This window comes from Natator depressus, chromosome 1 (genome assembly GCF_965152275.1).
Source record: "Natator depressus isolate rNatDep1 chromosome 1, rNatDep2.hap1, whole genome shotgun sequence".
NCBI classification, from domain to species: Eukaryota; Metazoa; Chordata; order Testudines; family Cheloniidae; genus Natator; species Natator depressus.
Window position 1 is genome coordinate 6,783,040 of NC_134234.1, and position 14,778 is coordinate 6,797,817.

At 47.1% G+C, this 14,778-nt stretch overlaps 1 protein-coding gene across 1 annotated transcript; it reads right to left on the bottom strand.

Moving 5' to 3' along the window:
- Positions 1–12,952: 12,952 nt before the first annotated feature.
- On the bottom strand, positions 12,953–13,888 carry LOC141980640 (olfactory receptor 51G2-like). The gene has a single exon (XM_074942063.1). It carries the CDS (start codon positions 13,886–13,888, stop codon positions 12,953–12,955), a length of 936 nt encoding a protein of 311 aa, XP_074798164.1.
- Positions 13,889–14,778: the final 890 nt, after the last annotated feature.

Sequence of the window (14,778 nt, forward strand, 5' to 3'; positions counted from 1 at the left end):
AACACTACAAGAAGAAGAATTGTGCGTGGACTCCTCCTGACGGTCGAAATGACAGACTGGACTTCTACATAGTGTGCTTCCGCAGACGTGCACAGGCTGAAATTATGAACAAACAGCCCCATAACCTCAGCTGTAGAGAACACAACGCCATCCACAGCCTCAGAAACAACTCTCACATTATAATCAAAGGGGCTGACAAAGGAAGTGATGTAATAATAATGAACAGATCGGATTATGAACAGGAGGCTGCCAGGCAACTCTCCAACACCATATTCTACAGGCTACTAACCTCTGACCCCAGTGAGGAGTAGCAAAAGAAACTACACCACCCTATACCGGAAACCTACTGGCCGCTATACTTACCTACATGCTTCCAGCTTCCATCCAGGACACATCACACCATCCATTGTCTACAGCCAAGCCCTAGGATACAACCGAATTTGTTCCAATCCATCAGACAGAGACAAACACCTACAAGATCAATATCAAGCGTTCTTAAAACCACAATACCCACCTGGGGAAGTGAGAAAACACATTGACAGAGTGAGACGGGTACCCAGAAACCACCTACTACAGGACAGGCCCCACAAGGAAAATAACAGAACACCACTGGCCATCACGAACAGCCCCCAGCTAAAACCTCTCCAGCACATTATCAACGATCTACACCCTATCCTGGAAAACAATCCCTCACTCTCACAGACCTTGGGAGACAGGCCAGTCCTCGCTTACAGACAGCCCCCGATCCTGAAGCAAATACTCACCAGCAACTACACACCACACCACAGAAACACTAACCCAGGAACCAATCCCTGTAGCAAACCTCGTTGCCTACTCTGTCCCCATATCTACTCTAGCGACACCATCAGAGGACCCAACCACATCAGCCACACCATCAGAGGCTCTTTCACCTGCACGTCTACTAATGTTATATATGCCATCATGTGTCAGCAATGCCCCCCTGCCATGTACATTGGCCAAACCGGACAGTCCCTACGTAAAACAATAAATGGACACAAATCGGACATCAGGAATGGTAACACACAAAAGCCAGTGGGAGAACACTTCAGTCTTCCTGGACATTCCCTAACAGATTTGAAAGTAGCTATACTTAACAAAAAAAGTTCAGAAACAAACTTCAAAGAGAAACAGCAGAACTAAAATTAATTTGCAAATTTAACACCATTAATTTGGGCTTCAATAGGGACTGGGAGTGGCTGGCTCATTACAGAAGCAGCTTTGCCTCTCCTGGAATTGACAGCTCCTCATCTATTGTTGCGAGTGGACTACATCCACCCTGATCGAATTGGCCCTGTCAGCACTGGTTCTCCACTTGTGAGGTAACTCCCTTCTCTTCATGTGTCAGTAGATTTATGTCTGCATCTGTAACTTTCACTCCATGCATCTGAAGAAGTGAAGTTTTTACCCACAAAAGCTTATGCTCAAATAAATCTGTTAGTCTTTAAGGTGCCACCGGACTCCTTGTTGTTTTTGTGGATACAGACTAACACGGCTACCCCATGATACTTGACACCATTGCAAACCGTATGTGGAGCACTTCTGAAACCCATTCTAAAGCCAAAGCCATTAAGCAGTAAAGTTACCCCTGCTCCTTCCTGCAGAGATTCTGACAACTCTGCTGCTGGCTTTCAATATACAGCCATGTGTCAACCACAGGTGCTGAACCCACTCGGACCTTCTCGGCAGGCACAGTTGACCCACACTGAGCTGTAGCCCAGGGTCCAGTCTGAGGGTGGGTGAATGGAAGGATTCCATCCCATGAGCGGGAAGGCTACAGTGCCTGACATTTGGAACTCAGAGACCAGAGACGGGGAAGAGATGACGGTAGCCCTGTAACTATAGGGCAAAAATATGCCCTCTCAGACCCGTTACCACAAAGCAATGAACCTCTGAATTCCTGAGTTCACAATCAAGACAGAGAATAAAAGCTTTGAAAATGCATGTGCTGATTAAATTCCCAGGAGCAAATAAACCTGAGGCGATTTGGGAACTAGTCATTGACATTCCGTAGGGTCTCCTGTCACTCAGCCAATGGCAGGATCGGGCCCAGAGCACACGGAACCTCTAGAAATGGGACCCCTTGAAAAATCCTGACTCGGGGCATCAGGGTTTTAACACTCCAAGCTCCAGTTTCTATGTAACTTGAATAACGCACTGAGCACCGTGGGAACATGCAGGGGAGGGGTGCCCAAGCTTCCTAATGCTGCCTGTCCTCCTTCCTCTGTTACTGAGTCACCCCGACAGCCCAGCGGAGTTCGCTGTGGTGGCACAGAACATCTTCAAATTTAAACAGCTTCCAGCCTTTCCCCTTCACTTCACATTTTAAAGATAGTGAAACCTGCCAACGTACCCAATTCCTGTTAGAAGGGGAGCTCCTGACACCAGAGGTCGTCACCCTAAAGGACAAGGAGTCATTGGAGATGTCGCACAGGCAGCAGGCCGTATCTGTTCAGACAGGGAGGCAGGTGTCTTTATGAAGCGTGCCTGCACATTCCCCTGGGGGCCACTTGGCCAAAAGGGAATCTCAGCTGCTCGGCTTCCTGTGCAACAGATTTAACCCCCAATGGCGAAGTGCAGGAGGCCAAATCACAGGGCCAGTGCGGTGATGCTACCTAACTGGACCAAATAATAAGAGAGGGAACTAGATTGCCTCGTATTACATGAGGATATTGATATAATAGTCATCACAGAAGCTTTGTGGAATGAGGATAATCAAAGGGTAGAAAATATATCAGATGGACAGAACAGATCGTGCTGGTGGAAGAGTGGCACTGTATGTTATAGAAAGTGTTGAAACAAATGAAGTAAAAATCTTAAATGAACCAAATTCTACCAAAGGATCTCAATGAATAGTAATTCCATTCTCTAATAAGAAGAATATAGCAGTAGGGATATATTACCGATCAGCAGACCAGGATGTTGATACTGACGGAGTTGTTGCTCTCTGGATCCCTGACACAGAACTGATCTTCCGGTCTCTGAGTATAATGAGCACCTTGAAAAGAAAAGGAGTACTTGTGGCACCTTAGAGACTAACCAATTTATTTGAGCATAAGCTTTCATGAGCTACAGCTCACCTCATAGGATGCATAAAGTGGAAAATAGTGAGGATGTGTGTATACACACAGACCGTGAAAAAAAGTGAGGATGTTTTTATACACACAGACCATGAAAAAATGGGTGTTTATCACTACAAAAGGTTTTCTCTCCCCCCACCCCACTCTCCTGCTGGTACTAGCTTATCTAAAGTGATCACTCTCCTTAAAATGTGTATGATAATCAAGGTGGGCCATTTCCAGCACAAATCCAGGGTTTAACAAGAACGTCTGAGGAACAGTTGGGGGGGGGGGGAGGGACCAGGAATACACATTCCCTCCACACAGCGAATTTACAAGCCAAAACAAAGAAAACCTAATGCATTTTCTAGCTAGATTATTTACTAACTTTACAGGAGTTGGAGGGCTTGCATCCTTGATCTGTTCCCGGCAAAGGTATCACACAGACAGACAAAAACCTTTTTCTCCCCTCCAGATTTGAAAGAATCTTGTCCCCTCATTGGTCATTTTTGGTCAGGTGCCAGCAAGGTTACCTGAGCTTCTTAACCCTTTACAGGTGAAAGGATTTTGCCTCTGCCAGGAGGGATTTTATAGTGCTGTATACAGAAAGGTGGTTACCCTTCCCTTTATATTTATGACAGCTCCCTTTGTGAGGTCACATTTTTTCAGTCTTCTCTAAAACACAAGTTCTCCTACCCTCCAGCTTGACCAGTCTGTTTTACTCATGAACACCCTATCATCCTTGTTGGTGGTGTCTGCATTGTTTCAGACTTTCTGCAATGCTTTTTCCCTTGAGTCCCCCACCACCCATCTCTTCCCACTAGGCCCTGCCTCCTGCTGCTCCACTTCCCCTGAGGCTCCGCCTCCTGGCCACACCAGAGCTGGGCAGTGGTAAGAGCTATCGTGGTGTTCTCTGATCAAAATATGACCATATAGATCACTTTTGCAACCACTGTTATATATTTTCAACAAACTTGTACAAAATGCGGCATGTAAGAGGTCTATGAAAAGGTTATGATTTGCTGGATATGGTTCTGCTGTCTGTCTGCATGTATCATTTTTGTATTTGAAGGTATGACTATTGGCTCTATACCTGGATTTCAAATGTTTACTCCTAACCACAAAGTAGTTAGCCTGAAAATCTTGGAGGGAATATTCAAATCAAGGGCTCATCAAGAAACACTTAACTGAAAATGGACCCTGGGAGACGCCCATCTACACTGAATGGACTGTCCTGCAAATATACTGTCCAGGGTATAGGTAATTATTTTCTGCTGTGACTAGGCAAAATTATCATGCCCATGTGACTTGCCTAGGTGACTCCAAACCCCAGCTTGTCACCTGTCATTTTCCATCAGCTGTGCTGAGGGCTTTGTTTGAAACAATGGGTTTCCCTCCTCATGGCAGATGCTACAAATGGCTATAAAAGGAAACACCTCAATTTTGCTTCTTTCCTGCTCACGTCTCTGGACTATTGACTTAGACTAATGGGAGCATTCTCTCCGATGGACTGAGGTCTTTCCAATGATTTGGAAGCGACCAGAGACTTATCAAGGCAACAGGTTATTCCAACACTACTACAAACCTGAAATAAGAACTTCCTATGTAGTGTACGTATTTGACTTCTTTAACAAATTTTAACTCTCACCTTTCTTTCTTTCTGTTTGTAAATAAACCTTTAGACTTTAGATACCAAAGGATTGGCATCACCATGATTTTTGGGTAAGATCTGAGTTATATATTGACCTAGGTGTGCGGCTCGTCCTTTGGGATCAGAAGCACCTGTCATTACATTTAATTGGTTTAAAAAAAAACACTCATCTTTAAATCTAGCATTTTTGATGGGGATATAAAGACTGGAATATCTAAGGAAACTGCTTTTATGACTTCTTGTTAGCCATTGTGGTCAAACAGAAGTTTACTTTGTGTTGCTGTTTTGGTATATCTCATGGGAGAATAATCACCAATTTTGGGGTCTGTCTGCCCTATTTCTTAGCAGTTTGTCCTGAATTTGGTATTTGCTGTTGTGATCCACCAAAGCATGGTTACATCTAGCCCGGGAGCCCAGGCTGCTGTGGGGATTCCCAGACTCTCCATCTTCTCTGGGGATTCATCCTGAGGGGCAGAGACATAGGCTAGGGCATTCTTTTGTCCCCCTAGTCCCCTGCAGGGCAGCTGGAGGATCTGGGGCTCCTCAAAGAGGCTCTGGCTCCTTGATCAGCACCTTCCATATCCAGGCTCCGGCTTCTGGACTGGACAGGGGGTGGAGCCTTGGTGAAAAAGGAGAAGCAGGGAGTGCGGTCTCCAGGGGGAAGAAGAGGGGCAGGGCGGGGTCACCGAGGAGATGGAGATCCTGGCCTGTGGCCTGCTTTTGCTTTTTGAAAAGGTGGTCACCCTACACTGAATGGGCTGGGCTGGGATAGGAGCTAGCTGGGCCTGAGTTGAGGCGAGTTTCTACAGTTTTGCATTGCTGGGGCAGCACAAATGGAGCGGATGGGGAGGGAAACTAGGCCTGAGTCTCTTACCAGGACTCCTGTGTGTCCGACCATTACTCACACATGCAGTTCTACCCTGCCTCAGTGGGGAGTGGACTGAGCAGGTGCGCTGTGTGTAAAGCCGTTATTGGAGGGGTTGCCTGAATGGCTTCTCCTGGTGCGCCTGCATTAATCATGTCTCTCACAACATTCAGTCACTAGCACCTGCCTGAGTGTGCGGGAGAAGACTGAGTGACTGTGCCCCTTGAATAGCCCCTGTCCACAGCTGGTGCAGCACCCATGGGTCATGCGAACATAAGAACATAAGAAAGGCCATAGTGGGTCAGACCAAAGGTCCATCCAACCCAGTATCCTGTCTACTGACAGTGGCCAATGCCAGCTGCCCCATAGGGAGTGAACCTAACAGGTTATGATCAAGTGATCTCTCTCCTGCCATCCATCACCCCCCTCTGACAAACAGAGGCTAGGGACACCATTTCTTACCCATCCTGGCTAATAGCCATTAGTGGACTTAACCTCCATGAATTTGTCCAGTTCTCTTTTAAACTCTGTTATAGTACTAGTCTTCACAACCTCCTCAGGCAAGGAGTTCCACAGGTTGACTGTGCACTGTGTGAAGAAGAACTTCCTTTTATTTGTTTTAAACATGCTACCCATTAATTTTATTTGGTGGCCCCTAGTTCTTATATTATGGGAACAAGTAAATAACCTTTCCTCATTCACTTTCTCCACACCACCCATGATTTTATAAACCTCTATCATATTCCCTCTTAGTCTCCTCTTTTCCAAGATGAAAAGTCCTAGCCTCTTTAATCTCTCCTCATATGGGACCCCTTTCCAAATCCCTAATCACTTTAGTTGTCCTTCTCTGAACCTTTTCTAATGCCAGTATATTTTTTGAGATGAGGGGACCACATCTGTATGCAGTATTCAAGACGTGGGTGTACCACAGGTTTATATAAGGACAATAAGATATTCTCCATCTTATTCTCTATCCCTTTTTTAATGATTCCTAACATCCCCTTTGCTTTTTTGACTGCCGCTGCACACTGCTTGGACGTCTTCAGAGAACTATCCACGATGACTCCAAGATCTTTCTCCTGATTAGTTGTAGCTAAATTAGCCCCCATCATATTGTATGTAATAGTTGGGGTTATTTCTTCCAAAGTGCATTACTTTACATTTATCCACATTAAATTTAATTTGCCATTTTGTTGCCCAATCACTTAGTTCTGTGAGATCTTTTTGAAGTTCCATCCACATCCCTTCTCTTTATTGACTATCAACAGTAATTGCGAGGTCAGAGCAGCCACCAATACGAATCTTTACAGGCAAACATCCCACCAATCCTCTGGCTCTCCACAAAAAGTCACTCTGTAAATGCTGCTGCCTGGCTTGATCTCCCTCCCCCAGTGCCCAGTCCTTCCTCACTATCCCTGTCCTCCCTCACCAGCCTTAGAGTATGTCTACACTCCGAAATTAGGTCAAATTTATAGAAGTCTTTTTTTTAGAAATCGTTTTATATCGTTGATTGTGTGTGCCCCACACAAAATGCTTTAAGTGCATTAACTCGGCGCAGTGCTTCCGCAGTACCAAGGCTAGTGTCGACTTCCGGAGCGCTGCACTGTGGGTAGCTATCCCACAGTTCCCACAGTCTCCGCCACCCATTGCAATTCTGGGTTGAGGTATCAATGCCTGTTGGGGCAAAAACATTGTTGCGGGTGGTTCTGGGTACGTGTCGTCAGGCCCTCCCTCCCTCCGTGAAAGCAACAGCAGACAATGATTTTGTGCCTTTTTTCCTGAGTTACCTGTGGAGACGCCATACCATGGCAAGCATGGAGCCTGCTCAGCTCACTGTCACCATACGTCTCCTGGGTGCTGGCAGATGCAGTACTGCATTGCTACACAGCAGCAGCAACCCATTGCCTTGTGGCAGCAGATGGTGCAATAGGCCTGATAACCATCATCATCATGCCTGAGGTGCTCCCGGCCACCTCGGTAAGGTCGGTCAGGAGCACCTGGGCAGACATGGGCGCAGGGACTAAAATAGGAGTGACTCGACCAGGTCATTCTCTTCAGTCCTGCTGGCAGTCCTATTGCACCATCTTCTGCTGAGCAGCCAGGAGATGAGGATGGCTAGCAGTCCTACTGCACCATCTGCTGCCAGCCAAAGATGTAAAAGATAGATGGAGTGGATCAAAACAAGAAATAGACCAGAATTGTTTTGTATTCATTTGCTCCCCCCTCCCTCCCTCCCTTTGTGAAAGCAACAGCCGACAATTGTTTCGGTGAGGTCTGTCAGGGGTACCTTGAAAAGTTTAATGGAGATTCAGTCCTCCCTGAAATACTGAGGGGAGGGATAGCTCACTGGGTTGAGCATTGGCCTGCTAAACCCAGGGTTTTGAGTTCAATCCTTGAGGGGGCCATTCTGTGAAACAGTTGTTTTTGTTTCTCCTTGATGTAAAGCCACCCCCTTTGTTGATTTTAATTCCCTGTAAGCCAACCCTGTAAGCCATGTTGTCAGTCGCCCCTCCCTCCGTCAGAGCAACGACAGACAATCGTTCCACGCCTTTTTTCTGTGCAGACGCCATACCACAGCAAGCACGGAGCCCGCTCAGATCACTTTGGCAATTAGGAGCATATTAAACACCACACGCTTTATCCAGCAGTATATGCAGCACCAGAACCTGGCAAAGCAAAACCGGGCGAGTAGGCAACATTAGCGCGGTGACGAGAGTGATGAGGACATGGACACAGACTTCTCTCAAAGCACGGGCCCTGGCAATGCGGGCATCATGGTGCTAATTGGGCAGGTTCATGCGGTGGAACGCCAATTCTGGGCCCAGGAAACAAGCACAGACTGGTGGGACCGCATAGTTTTGCAGGTCTGGGACGATTCCCAGTGGCTGCGAAACTTTCGCATGCATAAGGGCACTTTCATGGAACTTTGTGACTTGCTTTCCCCTGCCCTGAGGTGCAAGAATAACAAGATGAGAGCAGCCCTCACAGTTGAGAAGCAAGTGGCAATAGCCCTGTGGAAGCTTGCAATGCCAGACAGCTACCGGGCAGTTGGGAATCAATTTGGAGTGGGCAAATCTACTGTGGGGGCTGCTGTGATGCAAGTAGCCAACGCAATCAATGATCTGCTGATATCAAGGGTAGTGACCCGGGGAAATGATGTGCAGGTCATAGTGGATAGCTTTGCTGCAAGGGGATTCCCTAACTGTGGTGGGGCCATAGATGGAAACCATATCCCTATCTTGGCACCGGAGCACCAAGCCGGCAAGTACATGAACCGCAAGGGGTACTTTTCAATGGTGCTGCAAGCACTGCTGGATCACAAGGGACATTTCAGCAACATCAGCGTGGGATGGCTGGGAAAGGTACATGATGCTTGCATCTTCAGGAACTCTGGTCTGTTTCAAAAGCTGCAGGAAGGGACTTTCTTCCCAGGCCAGAAAATAACTACTGGGGATGTTGAAATGCCTATAGTTATCCTTGGGGACCCAGCCTACCCCTTAATGCCCTGGCTCATGAAGCCATACACAGGCAGCCTGGACAGTAGTCAGGAGCTGTTCAACTACAGGCTTAGCAAGTGCAGAATGGTGGTAGAATGTGCATTTGGACGTTTAAAAGTGCGCAGGCGCAGTTTACTGACTCGGTTAGACCGCAGCGAAACAAATATTCCCACTGTCATTACTGCTTGCTGTGCGCTCCACAACATCTGTGAGAGTAATGGGGAGACGTTTATGGCGGGGTGGGAGGTTGAGGCAAATCACCTGGCCACTGGTTACATGCAGCCAGACACTAGAGCGGTTAGAAGAGCACAGGAAGGTGTAGTGTGCATCAGAGAAGCTTTGAAAACCAGTTTCATGACTGGCCAGGCTACGGTGTGAAAGTTCTATTTTTTTCTCCTTGATGAATCCCCCCCACCTTGGTTCACTCTACTTCCCTGTAAGCTAACCACCCTCCCCTCCCTGCTTCGATCACCGCTTGCAGAGGCAATAAAGTCATTGTTGCTTCACATTCGTGCGTTCTTAGGTGTCTGGGTGAGGAGGCTATGGAACTTGGGGAGGAGGGTGGCTGGTTACACAGGGGCTGTAGCAGCCGTCTGTGCTCCAGCTGCCTTTCCTGCAGCTCAACCATATGCTGGAGCATATTAGTTTGATCCTCCAGCAGCCTCAGCTTTGAATCCTGCCTCCTCTCATCACGCTGCCACCACCTTTCAGCTTCAACCCTCTCTTCAACCCTCCACTTACTCTATTCAGCCCACCACCTCTCCTCGCGGTCATTTTGTGCTTTCCTGCACTATGACATTGTCTGCCTCCACACATTCGTCTGTGCTCTGTCAGTGTGGGAGGACAGAATGAGGTCAGAGAACATTTCATCACGAGTGTGGGTTTTTTTTTTTTTTTTGCCTTCTAATCTTCACTAGCCTTTGGGAAGGAGAAGATCCTGTGATCCTTGAAACACATGTAGCTGGTGGAGAAAAAAAAAAGGGACAGTGGTATTTAAAAAGACACATTTTATAGAACAATGGGTACACTCTTTCACTGTAAACCTTGCTGTTAACATTACATACATAGCACATGTGCTTTTGGTACAAGGTCACATTTTGCCTCCCCCCACCGCGTGGCTATCCCCTCACCCCTCCCCGTGGCTAACAGCAGGGAACATTTCTGTTCAGCCACAGGCAAACAGCCCAGCAGGAGTGGGCACCTCTGAATGTCCCCTTAAGAAAAGCACCCTATTTTAACCAGGTGACCATGAATGATATCACTCTCCTGAGGATTACAAAGAGAGATAAAGAATGGATGTTGTTTGAATGCCAGCAAACATACACTGCCATGCTTTGTTATGCAATGATTCCCGACTATGTGCTGCTGGCCTGGAGTGGTAAAGTGTCCTACCATGGAGGATGGAATAAGGCTGCCCTCCCCAGAAACCTTTTGCAAAGGCTTTGGGAGTACATCCAGGAGAGCTTTATGGAGATGTCCCTGGAGAATTTCCGCTCCATCACCAGACACGTTAACAGACTTTTCCAGTGGCTGTACTGGCCACGAATGCCAGGGCAAATTAATCATTAAACAAGCTTGCTTTTAAACCATGTATGCTATTTAAAAAGGTACACTCACCAGAGGTCCCTTCTCTGCCTGGCAGGTCCAGGAGACAACCTTGGGTGGGTTCGGGGGGTACTGGCTCCAGATCCAGGGTGAGAAACAGTTCCCAGCTGTCGGGAAAACCAGTTTCTCCGCTTCCTTGCTGTGAGCTATCTACAATCTCATCTTCATCATCTTCCTTGTTCCCCAAACCTGCTTCCGTGTTGCCTCCCTCTCCACTGAAGGAGTCAAACAACACGGCTGGGGTAGTGGTGGCTGAACCCCCTAAAATGGCATGCAGATCATCATAGAAGCGGCATATTTGGGTCTCTGACCCAGAGCGGCCGTTCGCCTCTCTGGTTTTCTGGTAGGCTTGCCTCATCTCCTTAAGTTTCATGCTGCACTGCTTCGGGTCCCTGTTATGGCCTCTGTCCTTCATGCCCTGGGAGATTTTACAAAGGTTTTGGCATTTCGAAAACTGGAACGGAGTTCTGATAGCACGGATTACTCTCCCCATACAGTGATCAGATCCCATACCTCCCGTTCGGTCCTTGCTGGAGCTCTTTTGCGATTCTGGGACTCCATCATGGTCACCTCTGCTGATGAGCTCTGCACTCACCTGCAGCTTGCCACGCTGGCCAAACAGGAAATTGAAATTCAAAAGTTCGTGGGCCTTTTCCTGTCTATGTGGCCAGTGCATCTGAGTTGAGAGCTCTGTCCGGAGCGGTCACAACGGAGCACTGTGGGATAACTCCCGGAAGCCAATACCATCTAATTGTGTCCACAGTACCCCAAATTTGACCTGGCAAGGCTGATTTCAGCACTAATCACCTTGCTGAGGATGGAGTAAAGAAATCGATTCTAAGAGCCCTTTAAGTCGAAAAAAAGGGCTTCGACTGGACGAGTGCAGACTTAAATCGATTTAATGCTGCTAAATTCAACCTCAACTCCTAGTGTAGACCAGGGCTTAGACCCCATATGAAACTTTCTATATAGTGGAGATCAGTAACTCATGTCATCTTGGATGTAAGTGTAAGCAGAGTCAGGATGAGCTCTACCGTGACATCTGGTGGTGAGTTGTTGCAGGTTGTGGAAAAGAACTTCAGGGGCTGATCTCATTTGCATAGGCACACCCACCCCACCTAGATGGTCATTTTGGCTGCTATGGGATCCCCAGTTATTGGGGCAGGAAGAATAAAGTGTTATTATCCTGATTATGTGAATCAAGTACAGTGGAACTGTACTTGGCTTTTTGTTATGATAGAGGGACTCACCATCAACTAAGTAGCACTCTCTAGGAAAGGGACATAGGTTCCAAAACTCAGTGAGGGGAGAGAGGTTGGGGACAGGCATTTGTACCTTGGGATCCTTCTGAGGTCTCTAATGCCAACTGCACTGTCTTCTCTCTCCACTGTGTAACAACAGAGCTAATTTTGATTCTATTAGGAGTCTAGTTACAGATTGCAGAGCTGAATTCACTTTGAGCCAATGGTGCACCAGCACTGGGACTTCCCTACTATAAGCTGAAATCACTGAGTACTGTGTTAAAAGTAATAGGGGGCCTGATGATAATTGGTGAGTGGCTCACAGGACTCCTACCGGAGAGGAGCAGCTGGCGGAGTGGCGAGCAGAAGGAGCAGCTGGTGGTGAGGGCTGCAGCAGAAACCCACAGAGAGGTGGGGCAGTCGACTGTCAGAGCACGTAAGGTGTGCCTTTACTCCCCCCCCCCCCATTTCAACACATGTGTGGTGGGGTTCAAACAGTGCAGATGAACTTTTGAACTCTGGACTCACCAAGGACAGAGACAGAGACATTTGGGTTGCTGGAATTTGGGGTTGTTGGACTTTGGGGGACTTTTGGGTTGCTGGACTCAAGAACCAAAGGGAAAGGGCATGGCCCAATTTGCTTGGGGTGGGTTTTTTCTCATGGGTTGTGTTATGAATCCTGTTGGTGGTGTTTCCCCAACATAATGCCACATTGTTTCTCTCTGTTATTAAAAGACTTTTGCTACACTCACACTCTGTGTGTACGAGAGGGGAAGTATTGCCTCTTAAAGGCACCCGGGGGGGGGGGAGGTGGTATATATTTGTCCCAGGTCACTGGATGGGGGCTTGAGCCGGTTTTGCATTGTGTTATTGGAATGGAACCCCTAGACACTGAACCCGGCCCTTGTTGCTGCCAACTCTGACTGGCAGAAGGGTTACATATGGGTCCAGGATGGAATAGGTGGCCCATGTTTTTTGCCTCCCATGTCACTAGAGCCAGGTGGTGAACTGACCCTTCACTTGATGAACAGCCTGATTATCCTCACACGAAGGTGTTTGATTTTCATGCTGTACACAATTGGGTTCATCAGTGGTGGGAGAAGCAGGGCGATGTAGCCCAGGAGAATCTGAAGTAAGGGATAAGAGTCCTTCCCAAAGCTGTGTATCACAGTCAAGCTGATCTCTGGTGTGTAGAAGAGCAGGAGGGCGCAGAGGTGGGAGACACAGGTGTTCAGGGCTCTCAGGCACTCCTTGTGGGACGTGATGCTCAGCACTGTTTTGAGGATCATCACATAAGAGAGGAAAATGAGCAGCGAGTCCAACCCCATTGTTAAGAGTTTAGTAAACAATCCATAGATGATATTGACTGTGATATCCGAACAAGCCATTGTCATGACCTCCCGGTGCATGCAGTAGGAATTGAAGAGGACATTGGCTCGACAGTATCTGAACCGTTTCAGGAGAAAGGGGAGTGGGAATATTATGATCATTGCCCTTAGCACAGCCACCAGTCCCATCTTGGCTATTCTTGGCAGGGTTAAGATGGAAGCATATCTCAGCGGGTTACGGATAGCGATGAAGCGGTCAAAGGCCATCAACAAGAGCAGGGAGGATTCAGTGCACTGAAGCAAGTGGATGAAGAAGAGCTGAGCTAAACAGGCATCGAGGCTGATCTCCCTAGAGTTAAACAAGTATATGCCCAGTATCGTCGGTATGGTGGTTATCGATATGCCAAGGTCTATGATGGCCAACATGGAAAGGAAAATGTACATGGGCTCATGGAGGCTTGGATCTCTTTTTACAATAAACAGAATGACTGAATTTCCTACTATTGAAATAACATACATGAAGCAGAAGGGGACAGAAGTCCAGAGATGTGCGTCTCTATGACCGGGTAGCCCGGAGAGAAGGAACATTACAGATTTTAATTTGGTGTCATTGACAGCGGACATATTGTACTGGGCAGGTGCGAGGAGTTCTGAAATGTCCTTCCTAAAAGAAAAATAAGAGGAGATTAGATGATATTTAGCAAGAAATCATTCTGCTCTCAGTGCACGTTTACAGACTCCCAGAGCTCAAGGTAGATAAGCAAAAACATACTGTTGGATTTACATAGTTCTGATTAGTCAGACTGGATCAGATTTGTAGTCCATCTCCCAGAGTAACCAGTGGCCATGTCCAGATGCTTCAGAGGAATGTAGAAGAAGCCCTGAATTATGCTGTGATGAGATAACCTGCTCCCAGGGAGTTTCCCCCTGACACCTACTAGTTAGACATGTTTTGTGGTGTAAATCAGGAAGGTTTAGAGCCTCTCCAAAACTTTTTTTTAAACAATCCTCTCTACAGTAATTGGATTTTCTGATTACTCAGTCCCTCTTTGAATCCTGCTAAGCTCTTGGCCCCATTGATATCTTGTGGCTGTGAATTCCACAGCCTACTTGAGCACAGTATGATTTTACCATTGTGACCTTAGAACATACAAACATAAGAATGCCCATACTGGGTGAGACGAAGGGTCCATCTAGCCTAGTATCCTGTCTTCTACAGTGGCTTATGCCTGATGCCCCAGAGGGAATGAACAGAACGGTCATCATCAAGTGATCCATCATCCATTAATTTATGTAGTTCTCCTTTGAACTCTGTTATACCCTTCACACAGACACCCTTTCTGGCCCTGCACTTCTGCGTGTGGCCCCTTGTGTCATACTGTCTGTATAAATACATGCAAGTTCATGGTGAAAACAGTCATTGTATTTACCTGTCCTGCACTGCTGCTATTTTTAAATGTGTTTTATAGCTTCCTTATCTGAATTCTTTTTTTCTCCACTCCTGACAGTCCACG